Source organism: Antedon mediterranea, chromosome 6, assembly GCF_964355755.1.
Source record: "Antedon mediterranea chromosome 6, ecAntMedi1.1, whole genome shotgun sequence".
Lineage (NCBI taxonomy): Eukaryota > Metazoa > Echinodermata > Crinoidea > Comatulida > Antedonidae > Antedon > Antedon mediterranea.
The window spans coordinates 9,130,376-9,157,213 of record NC_092675.1 but is presented as its reverse complement, the minus strand read 5'-3'; the positions used below and the strand labels follow the sequence as shown (position 1 = coordinate 9,157,213).

At 34.0% G+C, this 26,838-nt stretch overlaps 1 protein-coding gene across 1 annotated transcript; it reads left to right on the top strand.

The window, feature by feature from the left end:
* The first annotated feature begins 335 nt into the window (after window positions 1-335).
* Window positions 336-26,838, top strand: LOC140051503 (FERM domain-containing protein 5-like). The gene is made up of 12 exons (XM_072096743.1): window positions 336-519; window positions 4,678-4,782; window positions 10,932-10,974; window positions 21,550-21,726; window positions 22,107-22,224; window positions 22,464-22,551; window positions 22,911-23,063; window positions 23,495-23,583; window positions 24,626-24,697; window positions 24,957-25,025; window positions 25,328-25,407; window positions 25,651-26,838. The coding sequence occupies exons 1-12, from the start codon at window positions 451-453 to the stop codon at window positions 26,277-26,279; spliced, it is 1,692 nt and encodes a 563-aa protein (XP_071952844.1). The 5' UTR covers window positions 336-450; the 3' UTR covers window positions 26,280-26,838.

Below are 26,838 nucleotides of genomic sequence, written 5' to 3'. Positions count from 1 at the left end.
ATGAATATTCAAATAGTACCTCCTCATTAATATTCATAACCTGCACGACTGGTGCCCATATAACGCTTACCTTATGTTTTCCCAAATCCCTTCTTCTCCTATACCGAAAGCAAGTGGTTATTTCAACGACCACCGGAACTTCAACGTAGGCCAAATAAACTATGCACATTTCCACAAAATAATAAAGATATAGGGTTAAACGTGCAAATAACTTAATCTAATTTGCATACGACGAGAGAATATCGTGCGATATTATTTTGACGGTCGCGTGCGGTGTGACACAAGATGTGTCTCCCGAGAAAAGACGATTTGTGTTTTGGATATCATCTGTTTAAGACATATTGAGATTGTTTTTTTTTATGGCTTTTTATCATTTTTGCTTGTCGGTAGGCCTAGGTCTACACAACGTCAATTCTATTTCTCTAACCTGATGATGGTTTATTTAAAAAAATGAATCGATATCAGTGTAAAATTCGACGCCTTGAAGAGCAAATCGAGCCTCTCGTATGCGTTTTTGAGGTACGTACGTACTCAAACAGAGCCTGTCAGAGTGTCAGTATGGTCAGAGTAGCCTAGCTAGGTAGAGTGCAAAGCAACCCCTCCCCCAACGAGCCCAGGTCTCCCGGCCGGTCTCCCTACTCCTTATTATTAGCCTAGAGTCCTCTACCACCTATCCTGGACTGGTTAGCCTATGAGTAGTATAGTACTAGCTAGTATGCCCTAGCTAGTAGGTAGGCTAGGCTAGTAGCGTGTAGGGCTAGTAGGCTAGGCCTATAGGTAGTAGGCCTATACTTAATAGGCCTCGCCGGCTAGTCTTATATTATAGATAGACGACCTAGTAGGGTGTCTGATCATTTCGGCCGCCGGTTATGGAATTGCCAAATTCATTAAACGCCAAAAAGGACAAAACATGTATTGAATTGTTCATTTTGGCCGCCAGAATTGTAATTATTCTTGAATATGTATGACACGCCATGTGTGTTAAAATGTTAATATTTTACTAAATAGTAATACGTCTGTATTATGAAGCCGAATTGGCGGTCTTCAATTCCAGAAACAGCAGTGATATTTCTGGTGTGCACATCGCCATCACTACAGTGAATAATAATATATTAATATTTTCAGCAAACGTTGCACTTTGAATTTTTATTAACCTAATACATTTTTTCCCTCAATTTATTTTACAAGTGCGAAGAAGTATGTGTGCTTTTTGAAAATAAAGTGGTTTTGGGGTTTTCGTTTTATTTTGCAAATTGTATTATTTAAATGTTCGAAATTACTTTAGATATTTTAGAAATTATTTACCAGTATTAATACTTTGTTATTTATATCGATAACAACTTAGGACATTTTTGCTGTGCCGCGCCTATCAATCCATACCCTCACTGTCAAACAGATACCGGTAACTTGTTTGTTATAAACTCAAGTGGTTAAAATGAAACAAATACAATTGAAAAAAAAGGGAAATATTATGCTTTAATGAGCCTTGTTTGGGTTATTAAATAATAATATGCAGAAATAAAAAAAGTATAATACGCATAATAGAATATAGTGGACAAATCAAAACATTAAAACTAATGTCTCTTATAAATACTTGGTATTTATCAGCTACTTGTTGTGAATGATTACTACGGTAAGACACTAGCCTAAATTAAGCATTATACAATACATACCAACTGCTTTCCCGGCAGGATTGCCCGCTTTTCGATACATTAAAAACAATCTCATTTGCCGACTGATACGTAGCCCTACACCAGTTTTACTTTAAAATGTATAGCTTTTATTTTATATAGAAAAAACATTACCATTTACATAAAATGGGAATGCCGAATTTGTTAGTTTTAGTGGAAGCTGCATTTATTAAATAAAAAGAGTGTTTATTTAGCCTCATTCAAAGAATTTTAATATATTATTTTCCTGATGTGTGTTGGACATGCCAGGACATTCAGCAGTCCTCAGAGACAACGGTAGTCTGTTGATTCGCATCAACCAATCAAAGGGCGAGAATAAAAAATCGTTAAACCGTGAGCCCTCATACTATAGACTCAGCCCTCCCAGCTGTTTTTTTGCGTCCAGCAGCTTGGACCTATCAATTCGTCGAGTTTACTCGCTTTCGCGTTGATACAGGTTTTATTGATTATGTCCCCTGGGGTTTTAGCTGGCTAAAGCCGCGCGAAAATACATTGGTAGGGTATATTCAATTTAATTCAACTTTTATATCAGACAATTGTCCATATGGTATAATACAATTCATAATTATGTGTTCACTTTTTAAGAACATATTATACACGTGCCTCTACCATGTTTTAGTCAAAATGCAACAGGTCTCAACCACAGTAATTTGTTACACATCCCTAATTTAACAATCACAAATTCTGTAAGAGCACATTCAGGGTTGTAGCCAGGATCTGTCAAGGGGGGGTTCGCACACTAAGTATTTGGGTCACCCCACCCCCATACCTCCCCCCCCCCTGGGGTGGGCCTGAGGCGAAGCAAATTTTGTTAAATGACACCCCTAGATGGCCGGAAAAGACACTTTCATGCAGCATTCTACCAATGAGCAAAACGATCGTACTTGGACTCGTGGACTATTTAAACGATAACATTTGTTGCCGTATGTTAGATGCGCGTGCTCTGTGCGGAACCGCCGATTGTTTGATCATTTACTCGATATTTTGTTTTGCGTTCAAGTTCAATGCGAACGTACGTCTAGGAGAAGCCCCGAAAAAATAAATAAATCAATAAATATTGATACATTTGAGTACGTATCGGCGAAGCAAATTTTGTTAAATGACACCCCTAGATGGCCGGAAAAGACACTCTCATGCAGCATGCTACCAATGAGCAAAACGATCGTACTTGGACTCGTGGACTATTTAAACGATAACAGTTGTTGCCGTATGTTAGATGCGCGTGCTCTGTGCGGAACCGCCGATTGTTAGATCATTTACTCAATATTTTGTTTTGCGTTCAAGTTCAATGCGAACGTACGTCTAGGAGAAGCCCCGAAAAAAGCACACTGGGTGAAGGAAAATGCAATTCTTATTATAGCTCTATCTATAATATTTATTTACAGCAATTTGTTGAGGAAATTAAATATGCCAATGTAAATAGGTGATATTGATACATTTGAGTACGTATCGGCGAAGCAAATTTTGTTAAATGACACCCCTAGATGGCCGGAAAAGACACTCTCATGCAGCATGCTACCAATGAGCAAAACGATCGTACTTGGACTCGTGGACTATTTAAACGATAACATTTGTTGCCGTATGTTAGATGCGCGTGCTCTGTGCGGAACCGCCGATTGTTAGATCATTTACTCAATATTTGGTTTTGCGTTCAAGTTCAATGCGAACGTACGTCTAGGAGAAGCCCCGAAAAAAGCACACTGGGTGAAGGCAAATGCAATTCTTATTATAGCTCTATCTATAATATTTATTTACAGCAATTTGTTGAGGAAATTAAATATGCCAATGTAAATAGGTGATATTGATACATTTGAGTACGTATCGGCGAAGCAAATTTTGTTAAATGACACCCCTAGATGGCCGGAAAAGACACTCTCATGCAGCATGCTACCAATGAGCAAAACGATCGTACTTGGACTCGTGGACTATTTAAACGATAACATTTGTTGCCGTATGTTAGATGCGCGTGCTCTGTGCGGAACCGCCGATTGTTAGATCATTTTACTCGATATTTGGTTTTGCGTTCAAGTTCAATGCGAACGTACGTCTAGGAGAAGCCCCGAAAAAAGCACACTGGGTGAAGGAAAATGCAATTCTTATTATAGCTCTATCTATAATATTTATTTAAAGCAATTTGTTGAGGAAATTAAATATGCCAATGTAAATAGGTGATATTGATACATTTGAGTACATATCGGCTGGTGGTCTAGAAAAAAATAATCGGATGCCATAATGTGAACTACAGTACATGATACCATAGATATTATAGTGTAAAATATTAATATTCACTATAATCCTCTATGATACATTATACTTCATAGCCACACATAAATACTGATGTATGTCGGAAGGCTATATACTTTATGCATGCTGCCTGACTGCCAGTGATCTAAACAATTGGTACGCAGTTGTCTGGTGGTGTCCTTTGTACAAATCGTTCGTCCCCCAGCTCGCTGTGAGACGCGTCAATATCATGTTGATAAAATCGGCAATTCATTTGCAACTCTTAGAAATTTACAGACTATATCGCTCGAAGTACGCTCATACAGGGAAGAAGGTACTGTATGAGTTATTCCGAACGAGTTTACGAATTTTTTAATTTACGAACAACTTTTTGTACTGTGGGGCACGTATTTGGACGATTTTCGGAGATGAGGGTGAGGTATTGGGCATGTCGGGGATGGGGGTTCGCAGTCGGTTAAGGGGGGTTCGCTGTAAAGGGGGGTTCGCCCGAACCATAAAAACCCCCCCTGGCTACGGGCCTGACATTACACCTAGGTACTTCTTTGAAACCTGTTAGGTAAAATAAAATGATTTCAACAAAAATTGATGTATTACTTTTACTGTAGGCCTGAATTAAACATTCATTTATAAAAAATAGTGACTATCTTTGATGATCAATGACGATCAATAGGGCATGCTCAATGGATGTTTGATAAATACTAATAATAGGTTGTGAAAATGTTTTTTTCCCTCCTTTTTGTAGAAAGATGCAAAAGGTCAGGTACTGTTGGACTATGTTTTTAGCAAGCTAAATATCATGGAGAAGGATTACTTTAGTCTTAGATTCATGGATGGAGAAAAACAAAGGGTACTTGTTTTTTTTTTTAATTTTCTTTTACTACTTTGTAACACAATACACATTACAATGCAGAGACCAACACACTCAATATATTGTCGTAGAATACCAAAAATAGCATCAACCTAGAGGTGTACTATTTTACTGGATAAATAATTTACTACTGCAGTGGTTACACTCTATTCCCAAAACTGCATTTATCTTGTGTATAATAAATAATTTTCATTCCTATTAGTACGGTTTCATTATAAAAATGCAGTTAAAAAACCTAAAATATCCGATTTTTTATAATTTACACCTTGCTTGGACATTTAAAATAACCCTAAACAAAATTGTTGGGATAGATTTTAATTAATAATAATTCAGAAAAATGTAAATGTAAATAAAACAACAATATTTTAAATAAGTTTTTTGTATCTTGTTTAATATAGCTTTTAGGATTCTTCATTTATATCTTATCTTAATATTATCATGTGACCGACTGCAGGCCTTGATTAATGTGCTTGTTCATCCAGTTTTCCCTTTAATAAAATTTAACACTACTCGCTAAATGTCAAATCATGAAATGCTAATGAAATTGACCTTTTTACATTTATTGGAAACATTTATTTATGCTTTTCAGTTTCACCTTATTTTTTTTTTATAATTTATATTTTAAATCAATTATAAATCGAATTGGTACTTTTTTATAATTGGTACCGTGAGTTTCTTTTGTGCCTATTAGTATTATATTATTTATTATTTGACTAAATTTAGCCAAGTATAGTACTTCATGCCGTGTTTTTATGTTAGCGTGATACCACCTACTATTTTGAATTCATTCTGATTTATTCGGTGTAAATAGTTAAATATATTTACAGAACATTCCTAATGTATTTCAATAAAATCCCAAACAAAAATCAATAATTAATAACTTCACACATAAAAAAGAACAATGTGTATTCTTTTAACTTACCCATATCTTTCATGCAAGATATTAAATAGCACGCCCACGGACATATATTCTTGACATGGACCTAAACATCAGTTGTGTGGCCAAGTGTTTAAGGCAGGGTTGCCGCAAACCATAGCTATACAATCGGCACAAGTTCAAGACACCATGGTTCTCGTATAAGGAATTAAGGCTGTACAGTAGGTCCAGTGTACACATGTGGCTTGTGTGCACTTTCATTCATCAGAAAATTACTTCTATTTATTGTCATTCGCATAAAATATACACAGAAATTATTTAAATACTTTAATAATAGAAATAAAAGATTTGGTTGCAGCACTCGACATGAAGGGACCCTTAGAAGAAAGCTCAGTGGTATGTGTCGTCCACACATGTGCGAGTACAGTAGGCTGCAAGTCACCTATTATTCCCCATTTATTAATACCCATGTTTGAAATGGAATTGCAGGATCTGGTGGATTTGCTATCCATGTTGTGAGCTATAAAAGTGTTTAGTTTAATACATTTTGATTCAATTTAATCAATAATTGATTGACGTGTGCGCCTTACAATACAAGCGGCCAGTCTGATCTGTTCTCCAAGTTTCTGTAAAATTACAGTTTCTGTATACTGAAATGTGTGTGTTTAATGCCACATCGAACTTTTCCTGGTTATTACTGACCGTTGTATGTATTTGTGAAGATAACATCGTTGGTCTACTAGCGAAACTAATGTTCAGTTTTTCCTAGGCCAGTTTCGTTTGCCTTTCTACTCACATTCCTGTGCAGTCAGCCTTCGCGGTCAGCCGTATCCACGGTTCATTCAACATTCTTTGCCGGATTTGTCAACCACTTTATCGCGGACGTGTCACATGCGCCACGCCCTACAGGTGGACGCGGAGGTGGAATATGCATCATTTCGCACCGTGGACTCCAAATAACACCAAATGTTTCAATTAACTTGATAGCAATTTACAGACCACCACCATCGACCAAAAACAAACTTACCTTTGACTTGTTCATCACTGAATTCTCATCACTTCTTGAATCAGTCTCTTGCACCAAAAACCTTCTGATAGTTGGTGATTTCAATATTCACACAGATGACCTCTTGGACAACAACACCAAGCGATTTGATGAACTGCTTGACACGAGTTGTCTTCATCAACATGTCCAAGGCCCCACTCACGTTAGCGGGCACACACTGGACCTTCTAATCTCTCGGAAAAACGACAATTAATAAAACAAACCACTGTCAAACAAGGACTACCATCCGACCATATGGCTGTCATCAGCTTGGTGGATTTATCACATCCTAAACAACCAACGCGGACAACCTCTTACCGCAAACTTCGTAACATTGATCTAAATTGTTTTGTGGAAGATATAATGAATTCCCCGCTCGTCTGCGCACCGGAAGATAATGTCTCCGATCTCGCTGACCAATACAATAATGTATTGCAGTACATCCTTGACCAACATGCTCCGTTAACAACTAAACTGGTCACCATTAGACCACGGGCACCATGGTACACGAATGAACTCCGTGAAGCGAAGTGCGTCAAACGGAGATCAGAACGCAGAATGTTGAAATCTGGTTTGGATATCGACAAACAGTGGTACAAGTTGGAATGCAAAGCATATAAAGATATGCTAGATCTAGCAAAATGCAATTTTCATCGCAATGAAATCGCTAATGCGGATGACAAGAACCTTTTCCGCATCATAAGTAAACTGTACTCGGTCGATTCTTCTCCTATTCTGCCAAAACACACATCTTCAATGGATCTTGCAAACCAGTTTGGCTGTTTCTTTAATGAAAAGACTCTGAAGATTTGCAAGAAACTTAACTCCATAAACACTCCACTAATGTTACACTATTTACTTCAAGGTCTTGATAAACCTGGACACGAAGCAACGGTTATTGCAGTTGATTTTCGTAAAGCGTTTGACCTAATTGATCATACAATCGCTGTCAAGAAGTTAATTGATATTGGAGTTCAACCTGAATTGATGCCGTGGATTTGTGATTTTCTGAGCGAACGTAAACAGAGAGTGAAACTCAATGGCGGTTTTTCAAACTGGCAAGGAATAACTTGCGGAGTTCCTCAGGGGACGAAACTGGGTCCCTTAATTTTCCAAGTAATGGTTAACAATTCGCTTAGAGACTTCCCAAATCGGTGGAAGTATGTAGATGATTTGTCAATATGTGAAGTTCACAACAAGAAAACCCCGCCTAATGTTCAAGATCAATTAAACGAACTATCACAATGGACCAAAGACAATAATATGATAATTAATATTGAAAAAACTAACTTTATGAACATTTCTTTTGCCAAATCTCAACCCATTGTTAAATCATTTACGATAAATAATATAAAAATAACCAATGTTGAATGCTTAAAGTTACTTGGGGTTCAGATCACTAATGATCTGAAATGGAATATGCATATCCACAATGTTGTTAATAGAGCCAGTAAGAGATTACATATGTTGACATGTTTAAAAAGATTTGGAATGCCTTGTAACCATCTGCGTCAAATGTATATTAGCCACATAAGACCTGTAACTGAATATGCGTGTCCGGTATGGCACTCTGCCTTAACCATAGCACAATCCACGGAGCTTGAATCTATACAGAAACGCGCATGTAGAATAATTCTCGGACAAAAATATGCATCCTATGATCAAGCAATTAAACTACTTAATCTTAAATTTTTAGATCAAAGAAGAGAAGATATTCTTCTTGATTTTGCTAAAAATCTTAACAAAATCGTTCCTAACGCACTTCCTAAATTGAGAGGCGAAACGTGTGGCAGGATACTTAGGAATGAAGAAGCAAAGTGAAATATATGGCAATACTAAAAGATTCAACAACTCATGTTTCCCAGCACTGTGTAGACTAATTAATAATCCAAAATAAACACAACAATAATAATATAATAAGTAATAAGTACTTTCATCAGTTTCTTCCATGTGTAATATCTCCTTTTTAAAAATATTTTTTTTAACTTTTTAATGTTGTAAATTTTGATGTTTGAAAGCTTGTACCAATTTTATATGTAAATCTCTCGCAATTCAGTTTTATTTTATATATACTGCAAAGAGAAATATTGAATAAAAGCAGAATGAATACGAATGAATACGAATACTAATAACTGTCAACGTCGACGATTCATGTAATAGTAGTTTCGCTGAATTTGAGCAAACATCAGAAGATACGGTACGCAAAGTCATCGCTGAAAGCGCATCTAAGTCCAGTAGACTTGACCCAATTCCAACACGGTTACTAAAAAACTGCATTGACTCTCTACTACCGCATATCACTAAAATCGTCAACATGTCGCTGTCATCAGGTACTGTACCATCTGCATTTAAATTGTCCCTCGTTATGCCACTGTTGAAAAAGCAAAATCTCGACTCCCAACGTCCTACAAAATTATAGACCAATAGCAAATCTTCCCTTCCTTTTCAAAGTCTTGGAAAGAATTGCAACTGCTCAGATAAAAGCATATATGGATGAACATTTCCTGTTTTCAAAAGTCCAATCAGCCTACCGCCGCTTCCACTTAACTGAAACCGCTTTATTGCGTGTTACAAACGATCTACTACTTGCTTTAGACAAAGGTAATGAAGTGGTACTTATTCTACTCGACTACTCCGCCGCATTTGACACTATCAATCATGATTTATTATTTCAACGTCTTCAGAAAAGATACGGCATAAGCGGAACCGCATTGAAATGGTTTATTTCATATTTTGAGAATCGTAGACAAGCAATCATTGTGGGTGATTCGATGTCTGATGAGTTCGCTCTACCCTGGGGTGTACCGCAGGGATCCGTAAAAGGTCCACTCGATTTCATCTTATACACTGGACCACTCAGCAACATCATTGATTCCCACCCGGAAGTTCGTCATATGATCTATGCAGATGACACTCAACTATATTTAATCATGAAACCTATACATCATTCTGAATCTGTTAACAGCCTTGAATCATGCATCGCTGATGTTCGCTCATGGGCCATTAAAAATAAACTCATGTTCAAAGACTCCAAGACTGTAATGATCCATTTTCATTCAAAGTTCCGTGAGGCATCATCATTTCCTTTGGTCCATATCGGAGATACTAGTGTCTCTACCTCCAGCTCAGCCAGAAATCTTGGCGTCCAACTAGACAACAGCCTCGGTTTAAAAGAACACATTCGTAATGTTTGCCGTGGTGCTTCCTTTGGAATTTACCAGATCGGCCAGATTCGTAAGTACTGTACCTTGACAAAACATCAACTGAACGTCTTGTTCATGCTTTCGTTTCATCTCGTCTGGACTGTAATAACTCGCTTCTGTACGGCCTACCAACTTCTTACCTGTCTCCTCTTCAACGAATCCAAAGTTCCGCCGCAAGACTTATCACTGGCACTAAACGACATGAACATATTTCTCCCGTTTTACGTGACTTACACTGGTTGCCTGTAGATCAGCGCATTCGTTTTAAAATCCTGTTGCTGACATATAAGGCCATCAACGGATGTGCTCCAGCCTACATATGTGACATCATTACTCCGTCAACAAACTCTACGCTTCGTTCATCCAGCAGACTTCTTCTTAAACCTGGACCCCTTTCCAGAACTCGGTTTTACGGTGATCGTGCTTTCGCTGTCGCAGCCCCAAAACTCTGGAACACTCTACCCCTCGAAATACGCTCATCAAAATCTGTAATCACATTTAAAACTAAACTCAAAACTCATCTCTTCAGAGAAGCATTATCACACGCTACTACTTGCACAGATCTTGGAAAACACAGCGCTTTGAAACCTTTGTCTCTTGCGCTTTATAAATGTTATTTATTATTTATTATAAAGAAGATTGAAGATGAAGATTCGTTGATTGGTTTTTGAGAAAACAGTTCATAATTCACATTAAAATTGCTGCAGGAAATCAAATGGAGATTTATGTTAACTATTATATTTGCAACATGTTTCGACAATAAATTATGTACCACTTTTATCGGAACAGAACAAAACATTAATAATAACAATTGTTCAGTTTCATAGTTAGTTATATAATTATATACTGTATATAATTGATTGAACGATAAAGTCTTCTATAAAACGGAACAATTAAAAGTGTAGCTTTAAAAAAACAATCTTATATTTATAGACTCAAAATATGCACAGAATTTTACATAGGATAAGTATGATTTTGATATTTGAATTATGTTGTTTTACAGCATTGGATTGACCCTACAAAGAATATTGTAAAGCAGATGAAAGGTAATAATACATTTTAACTCAATTTGAAAAAGTTTTGTTTTGTATTTTATTTTAATAACTGATAGACTATCCACACCACACTGTAGGTTACTCTTCTTACAGTACATGTCTGATTGTTGTACTGCATTTTTAATGAGTCTAACATTTTTTTAGGCGCCAAATATTTGAGCGAATTTTGGTAAATGAGACCCCATAGATGGTCGGAAATGGTACTCCCACATAAAATTCATGATTAAATGGCACCTTTAGTTGGTCAGAAATGACACTCTTATTGTATAGCAATCACCAAAATGATCATGTGTTTTTTTATATTACTATATGTGCCTATTATGTTTCATTTAGAATATGTACAGTATACCAGGCAGGTGTAAGACCTCCCTGAGTATACTGTATACAGTGTAGCTTAGGTGAAATTATTGGACCCACATCATGTTCTAATTTTTGGGTAAGATGACGTTATCAAAATAAACTTGAAGATGACAATTTTGGAAGATAATGAATTTAGCAAAAAAATATAAGATTAAAGAGTAGGATTTTATTTCATTTTTTGCGTCAAAATGGAAGAATATTTATATAAATGTTTGTTATTACACTTCTATAGGCGTATATAATTGTAAAAATAGGTACGAAGTTAGCACTGACTGATTGTATGCTACATTTGTATGCAGGCGATAAGGCATATGTGGCGCGCGTAAAGTCTTCGTAACCACTATATGGTGCAGTCATGTCGCATAGCCATTGTTCAGCGATTAACTGTCATATAATCGCCAATTAAAATGTCCAGAAATGTCATTTTTCAATTCACAAAAGGTAAAATTTGGTGAGTATTAACTCAAATGTGTATTTTTTTAAGAGGCTCTCATAATAATAAGTCATTATAAGTTTTAAAGGGATTGCATACTTTTGGCCTATTCTAAACAAATAATAGGCCTATAAACAGTTTGTATGCGACAGGCCCTATATAACTAACTATACTGTATTCAATAATATGCCTAGCTAGGCTACACTGTATTGTAAATTTATATTGTTAAATGTTTAAAATAAGCTAGAGTGATTACTGAAAAGTACCTAATTCTAGGTTTTTGTTAACACTAGCTTGGCCTATATGCCCATAATATACGGTAGGTATAGGGTTGTAAAGCCTATATTTAAAAGTTTAAAAAGGGAGTTTATTGTTGAAATATATAGTATAGGATAATATACCAATAAGATTTCTTCTGTACTATTATTTCTACTTTAATATTACAATGTATAGTTCAATTTTGTTTTTTTAAATTATTAATAAAGTATATATTTTGTTTAAGTAGTTTATATCATCTGCGGCTTTTTCAGATTTTTTCGAGACCTTTTCCGACTTTCGTAAATCCTTGATTGACACTGAAATGTTTAAGGTGATGTTGTGAATAATGTTGCCGTACTTCCGACAGCATAAAAAAATTAAAATAAACTATATTATGTATTATTTATTTTAATTTTGTTATGCTGATATAAACTACTTAAAAAGTTGGGCATATTTCCCAAATATATATTATTAATATCATTGTTAATTATTATTATACTGTAGATCACGAAGATAGGTGAAGAATCCAATCATTTTCAACCAAGTGAATTCACATGCAGCAAGAAGAAAAAATTAAACTTCAATGCAATTCCAACAATTTTTGATTTCCCAAATCCTGCATTGTCTATAAATAAAGAAGGAAAAGAAGGAACATGAATTGAAAATAGGTATTATACTATAAATAGTTGAAACAATGTGTTAAAAAGTGTACAAACTTTTGACTACTAAATAAGATTATAATGTAACTGAACTAATACTTTATATTGTCGTAATTTCATCTTTACATCACAATTTGGTAAGCACACATACCATGAACAGTCATTTTACATTCTAGTTGTTTGATTACAAAATACTATACTCGTTTAATACACAATGAATATTATACTCATTACTTTATTCATTCATCTTTTATTTCGGAAAAAAAAATGAATACTATACTCATTACTTTAATACACAATGAATACTATACTCATTACTTTAATACACAATGAATACTATACTCGTTACTTTAATACACAATGAATACTATACTCGTTACTTTGATACACAATGAATACTATACTCATTACTTTAATACACAATGAATACTATACTCACTACTTTAATACACAATGAATACTATACACATAATACACAATGAATACTATACTCATTACTTTAATACATAATGAATACTATACTCATTACTTTAATACACAATGAATACTATACTCGTTACTTTAATACACAATGAATACTATACTCGTTACTTTAATACACAATGAATACTATACTCATTACTTTAATACACAATGAATACTATACTCATTACTTTAATACACAATGAATACTATATTCATTACTTTAATACACAGTGAATACTATCTCATTACTTTAATACACAATGAATACTATATTCATTACTTTAATACACAATGAATACTATACTCATTTCTTTAATACACAATGAATCTATACTCATTTCTTTAATACACAATGAATCTATACTCATTACTTTAATACACAATGAATAATATATTCATTACTTTAATACACAGTGAATACTATACTCATTACTTTAATACACAATGAATACTATATTCATTACTTTAATACACAGTGAATACTATACTCATTACTTTAATACACAATGAATACTATATTCATTACTTTAATACACAATGAATACTATACTCATTACTTTAATACACAATGAATACTATACTCATTACTTTAATACACAATGAATACTATACTCACCATTACTTTAATACATAATGAATAAAAAAGCATTTTAACTAAATTTGTTTCAGACTGCCTTTACATAATGTTAATTACAGAACAAATACAGAAATGTAACCTAACATTAACAATAAGAGAAGAGTATTAAAATGTGTTTAAAAAAACAATACATTTTAATGTAACAAAAGTATTCTAGGAAACTATTAAAATAACACTACAATTCATTAGATGACATTGATGAAGCATTACAGTACATGACCATTTTCTAAAAAATTAATATTTTAAATGCATTGGTCATGTTACAATATAACTCAGTAACAAATATTTATGGCTCGGTAGGTTAATTTTCCATATTAACAATTTTGCTTTAGACTCAGTATATTAAAAATACTACACATAATGGTTAACTACAAAAAGCATACAGTATACAATAACATTACAGTGTGGTCATGTTCCTACATTTCAGTTACTGATGCTATTCATGATCACATCTATGTGCAATTTGCTGAAAATAATTGTGATGAAGACCGACAACCTGATGCAGAACGTCAACGAAAACTAATTGTTATAAACATCTAGACTAACACATGGCATACGTAAACTAAAACAAACAGTAAAAAAAAAAATAGGGACAAATGTTGCAATGAATGACATTGCTAGTATTATAGATGGGGTGAAACAATACATGAAAGAACCAGCATTGTCATTTTTCTCCTCACAGGTTAAGAATTCTATGTTTGTGACTAAAGCCAGGGGTAGAAGAGGGTCATACAGTGACAAGGTGTTAGCAGACAAGTAGCCTCCACCATCATCATTACATAAATGGTTAAAAATCAGCGAAATTCAACCAGGGTTTAACAACACCATCCTAAACGTAATGCAACGAAAGGTTGCACACTTCAAGGATAGGAATAAATTGTGTGTAATTGCATTTGATGAGATGAGTTTAAGAACACAGCTATTTTATGATGAGAGTAATGATAGAATTGAAGGATTTGAAGATTATGGCGTGTTAGGAAGGACATCAAGAACGACTCACCCAGTTGATTGTTTCTGCCATGTCAGAAAATTGTGCCTTGAAATGGATAAGTTTATGCTCACCTTATCTGATTTTCAAAGAAATAGACCATATTGTTCCAACAGCTCACAGTCGCAGACTTCCAAAGGCAGTTTTTACCTATTCTATAGTGCCTGATCTTCCAGAGGCAAATACAATGGCCTATATTACTGGGTATCTTTGTAGTTCTCTCTTACCACGAAGCACTTGGTCCTTGTAATCAGTGTCGATTGGCTCTGTTAGTTCCCGATGCCACTTTAAATGATCAATCATTTTTGTTCACACATTTCAAAGCTTACGATACGTCAAAAAGTGATTTTGGTGAACTTATAGTTGCCTCACCTCAAATGGTTGAATTTAGTAACATTTGTTCAAGGTTGAATTGACAGATCCGAAAATGAGCTGCTACAACTTACAATTAGTCAGCAAACCCTGTACAAGGCCATGGATGTCTGTGATAAGGTACGTGACAGACTAAGAGCACTAGTTGTTAACAGAAGAAAAATTCTGTTATGATTGTATAATGAAGATGACAGGATCAGTGCTATTTAAGGTTTAAAAAATATATAATAAATTCTGTCGCCAGTTTTAAAAAGAGTTAACTGTTTCATTTTTGGTAAGCTGCCATTGTTTTGGGCTCTCGCAATAGCTATGATGTGAGCGGTAGACGCTGACAGTAACGTAACAAGGCTAGGCTTTACTCACATGTCGGCTGAGAGGGCGTTTGATTTATCTATGCGAGCTAGACTTCGGGATCGAGTCCGGTAGCCTAGGGGGCAAAAAAATGTTCATTGATTTGTAAATGTATGAAGTGTCTACATGTTTTCTGTTTATTGAAGTGGTTTCGCAGTAGTGGGTGAATGCGCTGCCACCACGGCAATAAAGACTCATCAACTTTACGTAGATATGAACACTTTTAATAAATAAAGAATAATATCAACCGACACTAGGCTTCTAGGCCTATATAGTATATCACGAACCAACTAACAATAAGTGAAAACAATGTTTCCCGAAAGGGCACAAGGTGGCGCACTGTAACAACTATAATACACAAAGACGTGAGTGTGATGGCGATATATTCCAATAATGAATCATGTAATCATTAATCTCGTACAGTAATTGTTATAACACACCCAAAATTGAATAATTAGTTAAAAAACTAATAAATCAGTTTAAAACAGTTCACAGGGCATGTAAATAAACTTAATGCTTTGACCTGATGTAATAAAACATTCAACACAACAGTGTCTGGTAAGCATCAATACCATACAGGTAAGCAGGGGATGGTAGATCCTAAAATATTAATAATTAAGTCTAAATGCATGTACAATAATAAACTTAGAATTATACCTAGTAAAGCATACAGTACATTTCTAGATATTATGATTAAAAGCTTAACAGAAAACAAAGGCAAGTCACATAAACAGTTCTAATCAGGCAACTTCCTGTATAGTCACTGAAACAATAGAATTCATGAATATTTATTAGCATTCAGAACAAACGGCTAGGTAACATGCTTTAGCAACTAGTCTATACTGGCAAAAACTCATAAATCAACATAATATCATCTTATAAAACCATTATGACTTAACTGAAGGAAACCAAATATATATAACATAAATTCTCATGAACTTAATTATACCATACATATTATAAGCTTAAGACTTGAGCGAATCCAACAGAGCTTTACCAAGCTAATAATAATAATAATAATAATCAATCAATAAATTTATTTCTCAAATAAAAACAAAATACAGTTACATTTTCTAGAAATAATAGCTAGGCTCAAACAAAGGCTTTACTAGCCACTACATAACATATTCATAGCTCTTCCAATGCGTTCTCAAATCATCATTAATTCCATAAAAAGTATAAATAATAATCTTAAAACCAATAATAGTATTCATATCCATTACCCTATACATCACAGTAAATGGTATATAATGACAGTGTTTAAAAAAACAGGTATTTTACTGAAATAACAGCAGCAAAAACATCAGTGTGCAAGCTAACTACTCGCTATGTGGATCTACGACGCTTTAAGGAGCGCGCCCATAATGTAATCATAACAAATATAGTTTGGTCGAAACAGTTACGGTATTTTAATTGTAATATATAGGTGGTTTGGGTATGCCGGTCATTTTGACCTTAGTGGAGTGACGTCCCTACCCCAAGATGCATACTGTAGTTATTTTAATTGTAATATAGGTGGAGAGGTGCCGGTCATTTTGACCTTAGTGGAGTGACGTCCCTACCCCAAGATGCATACTGTAGTTATTTTAATTGTAATATAGGTGGAGAGGTGCCGGTCATTATGGCCTTAGTGGAGTGACGTCCCTACCCCAAGATGTATACTGTAGTTATTTTAATTGTAATATAGGTGGAGAGGTGCCAGTCATTATGACCTTAGTGGAGTGACGTCCCTACCCCAAGATGCATAGTTATTTTAATTGTAATATAGGTGGAGGGGTGCGGGTCAATATGACCTTAGTGGAGTGACGTCCCTACCCCAAGATGCATAGTTATTTTAATTGTAATATAGGTGGAGGGGTGCGGGTCATTATGACCTTAGTGGAGTGACGTCCCTACCCCAAGATGCATAGTTATTTTAATTGTAATATATAGATGATGGGGTATGCGGGTCATAATGACCTTAGTGGAGTGACGTCCCTACCCCAAGATGCATAGTTATTTTAATTGTAATATAGGTGGAGGGGTGCGGGTCATTATGACCTTAGTGGAGTGACGTCCCTACCCCAAGATGCATAGTTATTTTAATTGTAATATATAGATGATGGGGTATGCGGGTCATTATGACCTTAGTGGAGTGACGTCCCTACCCCAAGATGCATAGTTATTTGAATTGTAATATATAGATGATGGGGTATGCGGGTCATTATGACCTTAGTGGAGTGACGTCCCTACCCAAGATGCATAGTTATTTTAATTGTAATATATATGTAAGGATGTGAACGACAACACAAAAGGAAAGACAAGCCTTTTCTCACTTTGTTCACGGTCCAGTGGTGTTTTTGGCTTTAATTGTTTTTAGCATGAAAAAAGAGATCAGTATGGTTCTTTAATCTTGCAACTGCAATGGTGAAGATCTTTAATTAAATAAAAGACAAAAACTATCTGTTGCTTCTTTGACCGGTTCATGAATACAAAAGAAAGCAATTAATTTGAACTGATAACAATTATAGGGGGCAGTAACAATTATAGGGGACAGTATTTAATTATCACATGATTAGATTAATCCCCACATATAGCTGGTGGGGTATGCGTGTCATTATGACCTTAGTGGAGTGATTTTAATTACTTTTAATTTAATTCTGCCACATATTTCATGCATTGGAGGTATGGGGCAACACATGATGACTTGTACTCAGAGGCTAGGACATACATTACCATTATTTAAAGAGCAATATAAATTTCAGTTATGATGATGGTATTTTACAAATTTATGCCAACAATTGTTGTCTTCCGCCAATAATATTTCAAGTTTTAATAATAAGTTCAACACCACCACGCAACAAGAATAATTATTCCCAAGTTTAACAATAATATTGGTCAATTTCTGTTCAGGGTATAATATGTTATTAAAAAAATATATATATTAGTTAGTTTTTAGGTGATTAATTTATATTAAATATTAATTTAAATCATAATAAATTTAATAATTAATTTATAATAATAACTAAATAATTTATTTTATTTATTTATTTTATTTTTTTATTTCCCAACCAACAGTGAGCTCATGGTTCAACTTACGGAAATTATTACTAAAAATATCTAACTCAGGGTTTCTTAAAGTAAAAGAATTGTAAGTTTGACTTAATCTACTAATAAAACCATTTTTAAAAACATTTGCTCTACTAAAAGGAATATGAAAAGTAGTATTTCTTCTAAGACGACGACTAGGGACTCTAAGATAAAAATTACTAACTAAGTTACAGTCAAATAAAGAATTAATACATTTATACAAAAAAACAAGATCAAAAAAGGTTCTACGAGACTCAGGAGATCGGACATGGAAATGAAAGTCAGGATTCTGGTTGTGGCTGATGTAGCGTAAAAAACGGTTATGCAGACGCTGAATGAGCGTAGACTGAGTTTTCGAAATAGAATTAAAAATAACAGAACTGAAGTTGAGAATGGGATGGATAATTGAATAATAAAGGTGGATTTTGGTTTGCCTGTCAAAATGTTTACAATTACGCCACATCAGCCCAAGCAGTCTATTGCACTTGCCAACAAGATAATCAATATGAAAAGAAAAACAAAGGGAACTATCAATAAAAACACCAAGATCTTTTTGCGATTGCACCCTATTAATGGGATTGTCATTAATTAAATAATTATAAAATAAAATGTTCTTTTCCGAAGTAATAGTTAAAATATTGCACTTTACTGGATTGAGGGACATACCCCATAAAGCAGCCCAATAACATAGCTTGTCCAAATCCACCTGAAGCCTGTCAGCATCCTCAACACTACCAATAATTCTGTATAGCTTAACATCATCAGCAAACATAAGACATCTGGAGTGGGTGAAGAGTTTTGGGATATCATTGACAAAAAGATTGAAAAGGAGAGGACCAAGAATCGATCCCTGAGGGACACCGGACTGAATAGGAAGCCATTCAGAGGATATACCCTCAATGACCACTCTCTGGAACCTACCATTAAGATAACTACGAAACCAGGAGATAAAATCATTATGAAAACCAAAACGTTGTAATTTTGATAAGAGTAAATTATGAGGAACAAGATCAAACGCCTTAGAAAAGTCAGTGTAAATAATATCACATTGCTTCCTGTCATCAATGGCTTCGTAAACTGTGGTCAACAGGGTGGCAAGGTTTGTTTCACATGACCTACCAGTTACAAAGCCATGCTGACAGGAAGCAATGGCAGGAGAAACATGAGTCGAAATATGGTTAAAAACAATTTTTTCAAACAATTTAGAAATGGTAGACAACAGAGAGATAGGTCTATAGTTAGAAATCAATTTCTTGGTCCCCCCTTATGAATATGAACAATATTGGAACGTTTCCAAACGGAAGGAAATTTACCGGTTTTTATTTAAAATTTAATTGTGTGTAAAAGAGGGCTATCATCACAATTAGTTCTTTACTATTTTTCAGCTCCTCCCAAACAATTTTTTTTTCAGTTTTGTTATGATATTGTATTAATATTAATATGTTGGAAAATACAGAATTGAAATAAAAAGTAACACCACCCATCATGTTTAATGTGTTTTCATGAGTCTGAATTATTTATTACGTTGACTGCATGACAGTAAGCCATGACAGAAGAAATAAATTAAATATTTATTGGTATAAATAACTAAACCAACACTTAACAAGGTTGACAGACGAGAAACGCCTGATCTATCTAGGCGTCACCGATATAATTTCTTGTGCAACACGCCATTTTTACTCCTTGAGTTGACACTTGATATTAATTGTATTCAGTTTCAATAAAATATGACTATTGGTTTTGGAATTATGATGAATTTCATAAAATCGTGCATAAATTACGCTGTGCAAATCTTATCAAAAACCTTATTGGAACATTTTCAAATAAATGTTTAAATTCTTGTAAAAATGTTCTGTTGCCAATTTTGTGAGATATAGGCTGTAGTAACAGACAATATTATGTTTGGCACTCCATACTCCAGATTGATTCTGTAAACATCATATTTAGTCGTAGTTTGAACTTCAACTTCAATAAGTAGTTCCTGCTATTACTTCAAATTCGATTCATAAAAGAAGTAGTCGAAGTTTGCAGTTCGACTTTAATGAAGTTGAGCTTTTAGTCGAGTTTCACACTTCTGGGTAACAAAGGCTATTAATTGGCCAATGATAAGAAAGTATTTGCCCATTAATATCACTTTCCATTTTGTTACAACAAAGCTTTTTACGTATCAGGACTATTTATGAAAAATAATTGTGTATTAATTTAAAAGTAAAGGGCTTTTGATTAAAAACAAACAAAAACATAAAAATGTGTGTAAGAACCATGGCGGTACGGTAACTTTCATATTTTCTAGGCCTCCAACAAAGTATGATCACGACGAACCACATACTTCATAGCGTACCCAGAAAGCGCTAGGCCTCCTAAACATTCCATCGCGTGGTGAATTTCCGCATCTCTCGTTGTCGCTATGACGTGACGTTGTTTAAGTCGGACTTGTGCCAAGAAAATAATTTAATTTGTATACGGATCGAATTAGGCTAATATAAAAATATAAATTTAAAAAAAAATGACAATACTGTGGGTATCAGTGGCTGGATCTCAATGGAGATGCAAAAAAAAAGCGAAAAGCTAAATCAAAACGATAAAGTAAAACAGCCAGAAAAGTTAGCAGAGCTTTCGGGCAACACTAGCCTTTGCATCAGTGCAAGTGAAGGTACTTAGAGAAAGATAGATAGATAGATATATATATATATATATATAGTTTTAAGTTTTCATAATGTTTTCGATATTTTTAATCCATTCTATTAGTGGCGGGTTTCCCGCTGTTGAATGCGACTGAAAATAGAAATAGAGAGTTCAATTAAATTGATTAAAGGTCAATATCATCATCTAAATCAACATACTGTAGTTGAAATTAGAACAAAAATAAAGTCCAATTTCTGGAAGGTTGGAAAAGACTGAACCACATGGTTAACTTGATATGAAAAATTTTCAAATCGGGCTTTAAGTGTATGTTTATTTAATTTATTTATAGGAGGGCCACCTTACAACCTTGTGTTCAGAGTGAAGACTTACCCAGCTAACCCTCAGGCCATCAAAGAAGGAATAACTCAATACCACCTATTCCTACAGCTTTGTAGAGATTTGCAGCATGGTCGTCTGCTATGCAACAAGGAAGACTTAGTCATATTAGCAGCTTATATTATTCAAGGTAGTAAGATCATTTTGATGATGATAATATTAGTTATTAAAATTACAGAATTTCTCAATTTCAAACTCGATTGTCTAATTTATTTTATTTTTTGGTGTGACATTATTCATCCTCCATTGAGGAAATTTTAATTAGGGTGTCCTTATGTATACATACCGATAGGGGCTGAGAAGGTGGATCAGTACAGATCAACTGATGTACAAAGGCCAATGTCTAAGTCCTTATCTGTAAAGACTACCACCAGACCTATGGTCAAGGAGAGCCTTGAACCTGTGTAAATGTTGTGGCAATGGTTTGCACACTTCTGTCGACATCGCAGTATAAATTGCCATACATGTGACATGTATGGCAATTTATACTGCGTTACTTTTTTTATCCAGCAAATGTTGGTGATTATGATGTGTCTGCTATTGGTGATTATGTGAACAGATTCAAGTTGGTTCCAAAACAGTCTAATAGATTTGAAAAGGCAGTGGAAAACAAGCACAAGTGTTTAGGGTACAGTAACAATTGCTTCTCCTACTTTCCTATTGCTGTCTAATTGTTAAAATTATTAATAACTAAAGTCTGTGAATGAATTATCCCCAATATATTTCAAACAAATACTATTTTCAAAAACCTGGTTAAAAACCAAAATCAATAGCGTTTTAGAAAGTCATTTATTTCAAATGATTCGAATAAATATGGTATGTCATTCATTTATTTTTATGTCAGTTTTGTTTTCATGTTATCTACAGGGGCATGAGTGTAGCTAATGCAGAAAAGAATTTCATAAAAAAGGCCCACACTCTACTCACTTACGGAGTGGACCCTCATCCAGTCAGGGTAAGTAAGATTTAGCCTATACTATTCGCAGGATGTATTTAAAAAGAGAGGGAGAATATGATATGGAAATCAGACTAGAATGTGTTTTAAATTGATGTATTTTATGAATATTCTTACTGAATGCCAATTGTTCACTTTATGACATCAGTGACTTTTTCTCCATAACCACTCGATTTGACATCAACACTGTTCTTCTAGATAACAAGGCCATATACGTGCTCAAGTTAGTGCTCAACTGACCGACATAGAAATAAAAATACAATAGTAAAAATACATTATTGTATGTAAACCTATTGAAACCCAAAAGTTTATTTGTTAATGATTATACAATTAAAGATATCCCTATATTTTTTGCACAGGATATCTATGGAACATTAGTGTATATAGGTTTGACATACAAAGGCATTAGTTTACTTAAAGGCCGGGAAGAGCTACAGCATTTCACATGGAAAGAGGTTTCTAGACTGTCGTTTGATGGAAGAACATTCTATATAAGTGCTTTGGTGAATGAGGTAGGAACATTCTATATAAGTATATCTTTATTCATCCCTCGTGGCAGGACAGGTTTGTTTTGATTGTCTTGTTGTTGTGCTTGCGTGGCAGGAGTATCCTTCGTGTTAGTGGTCATTAGGGCTAGCTTAGACAGTGCATTTGAAGAGATCAGTAAATAGTACCAATAAATACGAGAGGCTAAAATTCAGCTGATATAAAAAGATATGAAGCTTGTAGACCTGTGAGTTTTAAGTAGGATGTATCATTTTACAGTATTTTACCTGTCCTACACAGTCAAGTACTGCTAATACTACTAAACAGAGAAAACAGACATCAAACATTGCTTTGATATGATTCTTCAGAATATTCCCATTATTGTTTCTATTATTAATAGTGGTTATGAATTCTACTACCTGTATATGTATGTGAAACTTTGTTTTATTTTGTCCAGCGTAAGGTAATTCATCGGTTTCGCTCAGAAACATCTGCAGCTAGTAAACATCTCTGGAAGTGTGCAGTAGATCATCAGTCTTTCTTCAAGTAAGTTTTTTTTTATAATCTTGATGTGATATTTAAAGGATGAGATTCCACTAATCTTTTCTCTATATGGTCTAACCTGCTTGATTCTACCTATTCTAACTATATTCTTTTGTTTTATGCATTTTAAAGGAGGATATATAGACATATTGAAATTACTGTAGTTATTATTGTAATTTATTATTAAATCATTTTTAAATTGGGGTAGCTGGTTGATTTTAGTTTTAAAAAATGTACTTTGCTTAAGCTGTCCCTGCCTGGCATTTACCATTTTATATTTTGTATTATATAATAATGTATGAAATAATAATTGTAAGAGTTATGATTCAAGTTAGGCTGTTGTAAACTAGGCAAAACATAGCTATACTGACGTTAGTTGAAACATTCCAGCGAACATAGCCCCATTTATTTTGATTTGCTGCATCTTTTTCAGGATACAAACTGGTATTCTTTTGTCATAGTATAGTGGCTATATTATAAGCAGCACAACTTGGGAAACAATACTCTAATAAATAATTTTGTAATATAGTTGAATGTAGTTTAAATATAATGATATGAACACAGCAGCACACTAAACTATAATGGATGAATAAAGATTCAAGATTCAAGAAGATTCAAGAAATTTTATTTGTCCATAAAAATGGAAATTCACTTTGCTTGGTAGATTAAAACAACAATATTGCAACAATTTAAAAACGTGCAGTATAATAACAGATTAAAAATACAAGATAAAAAGTTAAAAAATACTGTTAAAAATGTAAAACTATTAAAAATTGCATTAACGTCTTACATTAGAATTAAAAATATGAATGCTATTTAAAACGAAGGATTTTCTAGTTCTACAAAGATTTGCTCTTGGAGGTCGTAGCCTAATGCCTGATCTATTTAAGTTATAACAGTAATGTAACGGATGAGTGGGGTCTTTCATAATAAAGCCTGTCTGAAACAAATGTAAATGATACATCAATCTACTAATATGGATGGATAATGAAAATATGAAATGTCACTGTATACGTTATATTGAATTTGAACTTTTGCTTGTCAGGTTTCAAAGATCAAAAGATGTGACAACAAAGACATCTGGTAGTTTATTTCGTGGAACACGGTTTAGGTTCTCGTGAGTAACTTATTTTTCTCAAGGCATTAAGGTATTTTCTACACTTTTACTTTTAAAAATGTATTTTACACCAACCAACGAACTGAATAAATCATACAGAATTGTAAAAGGAAAATCCTAATGTATTTGATTAAAAGAAGAATAGTGAGTAAGTTTAGGATGTTAATATAAGTTTTCAGATGGTTGGTATTCAGAGATACCATTGTATATGGAAAATGTCTTGCTTCTCTTACACAATTACTGTTTTAAATTAATATAGTGGGAGAACACAACACGAATTGTTAGAACAGAGTGCAAACATTACAAGAGAAGAACCTATTTTTGCAAGGTAAATTTAAACACAGAAAGAATGAACTGAATTATATACTGCCTGCTTCAAATATGACATGTATGCTCCTATCAAATACCAACCATATGAGCGCAAAACATGTATACCATACTCCTTCAAATAAGCGTCCTTTTCAATAATGACCCAAACTATCATTCTCTCCATCAAATGTAACATGTCCTGTTCGTCAATTCTGATTGTTTCCCTGAGATATTTTTGGTTGTTTGCAATGTTGAGTGTGACCTGTAACATAAATGAAATGTCTTCAATCATAGTGTTTTATTTTTGTATGCATAATGCAGGAGTCCACCTCTAGTAAAGCCAAGAAGAACAAAGTCATTTATGGATCATCTTTACAGTTCAGATGTACATGCTTATGATGGTAAGTTCATTATTGGTTGAATTGAAGACAATTGTGAACAGTTATAGATACAGTTATAAATTACTGTTTCAACTTTTTAAATACTGATTGCTAAAATCAAAGCACCATTTTCGATCATCAAGATAATTGTCAAGCTAATTCCTTTCAATTTTAATTTCTTTTTATAACTCATCCTTTTGAATAGGTTTGCTTTTAAAAAAAAGATAAATTTAAGTAATTGCTAATTATGTTAATCTTTTGTAGGTTTTTCGAACATCTCGGATTCCAATCATTCAACCCCACGGAGGTATGATAACCAACTGCCATCCTATCAACCTGTTGATCATGAAAACATTGAGGATACTACAACTGCACCATGTACTGAAGTTTGCAAGCTCTCTGATGTACCTCCTTGCAACTTGTCTGATGTACCTCCTTGCAACTTGTCTGATGTACCGCCTTGCAACTCTCAAGAGGATAATATTGTAGCAAACAACCATTCCTTTGTTGAGCACAAATCTTTCAAACCTAATTCAATGTCAGACTCCAACATGGAGATCATGCAGAACAAACCTTCCATATTTGTTAAACTTCTTCCTTGTTGCAGTGTTGCTATTTTCAGTTTGACACTAGTCCTAATCATTTTGTTTGAAATTGATTGCACAAATTTGAGTGCAGTACGCGATTTCAGGAGTTTACAATGTGTACGCGATTTTTATTCAGACTACTACACACCTCTGAAACAGAGCATTACCGAATTTTATTCAATAATTCATGAGAATTTTGTAATAACCATCTATGACTATTCATTATCAGTCTTGCATAAATTACGGTCTGTTTTATTTTCAACTTTAACAGAATCTAGTCAAGATTTGCGCAAAAATAATAAATAGTTTACAATTAATATTAAGGTTTTGAATATTTACCTATTTAAATTTTGTTTTCATTCTAACAAATAGCCACTTTTTATTAAAGATGTATTGTCCCTTTGACTAATTCCAAAAAAATTTTTTTTTTTTAATTTGGAAAAAAAGTGGATCATTTTGAAGTATTATAATAGTTATTAACTTTCACCAAAAATTAGTAAAAAAAAAAATAATTTAACCGAAATACAGATGTTTTTTGTTCAAAAAATAACTTTGACTTCCAGTCAAAGTTTTCAATCAAAACATATCCCATAATGCAATGCGCTTGTTTGGCTACTCTGTATGCATAATCATAAAACTTCCTCGCGATCTGTGTGAAAACACCTGCTCAACCGTGATGAGTTGTAAACAATCCTAATTAGCATCATGCATAATGCATACTCATGGTTTGAAATCTTTGTTTACTTTCGCTTGCGACGATTTCTCAGACGAAATGTAATCTAATTAATTTACCTGTTAATTACGTAAACTGTTGTTTTTGGCTCGAATTTTCGACTTAAAGTGAATAACTTTAATATTACTTTGA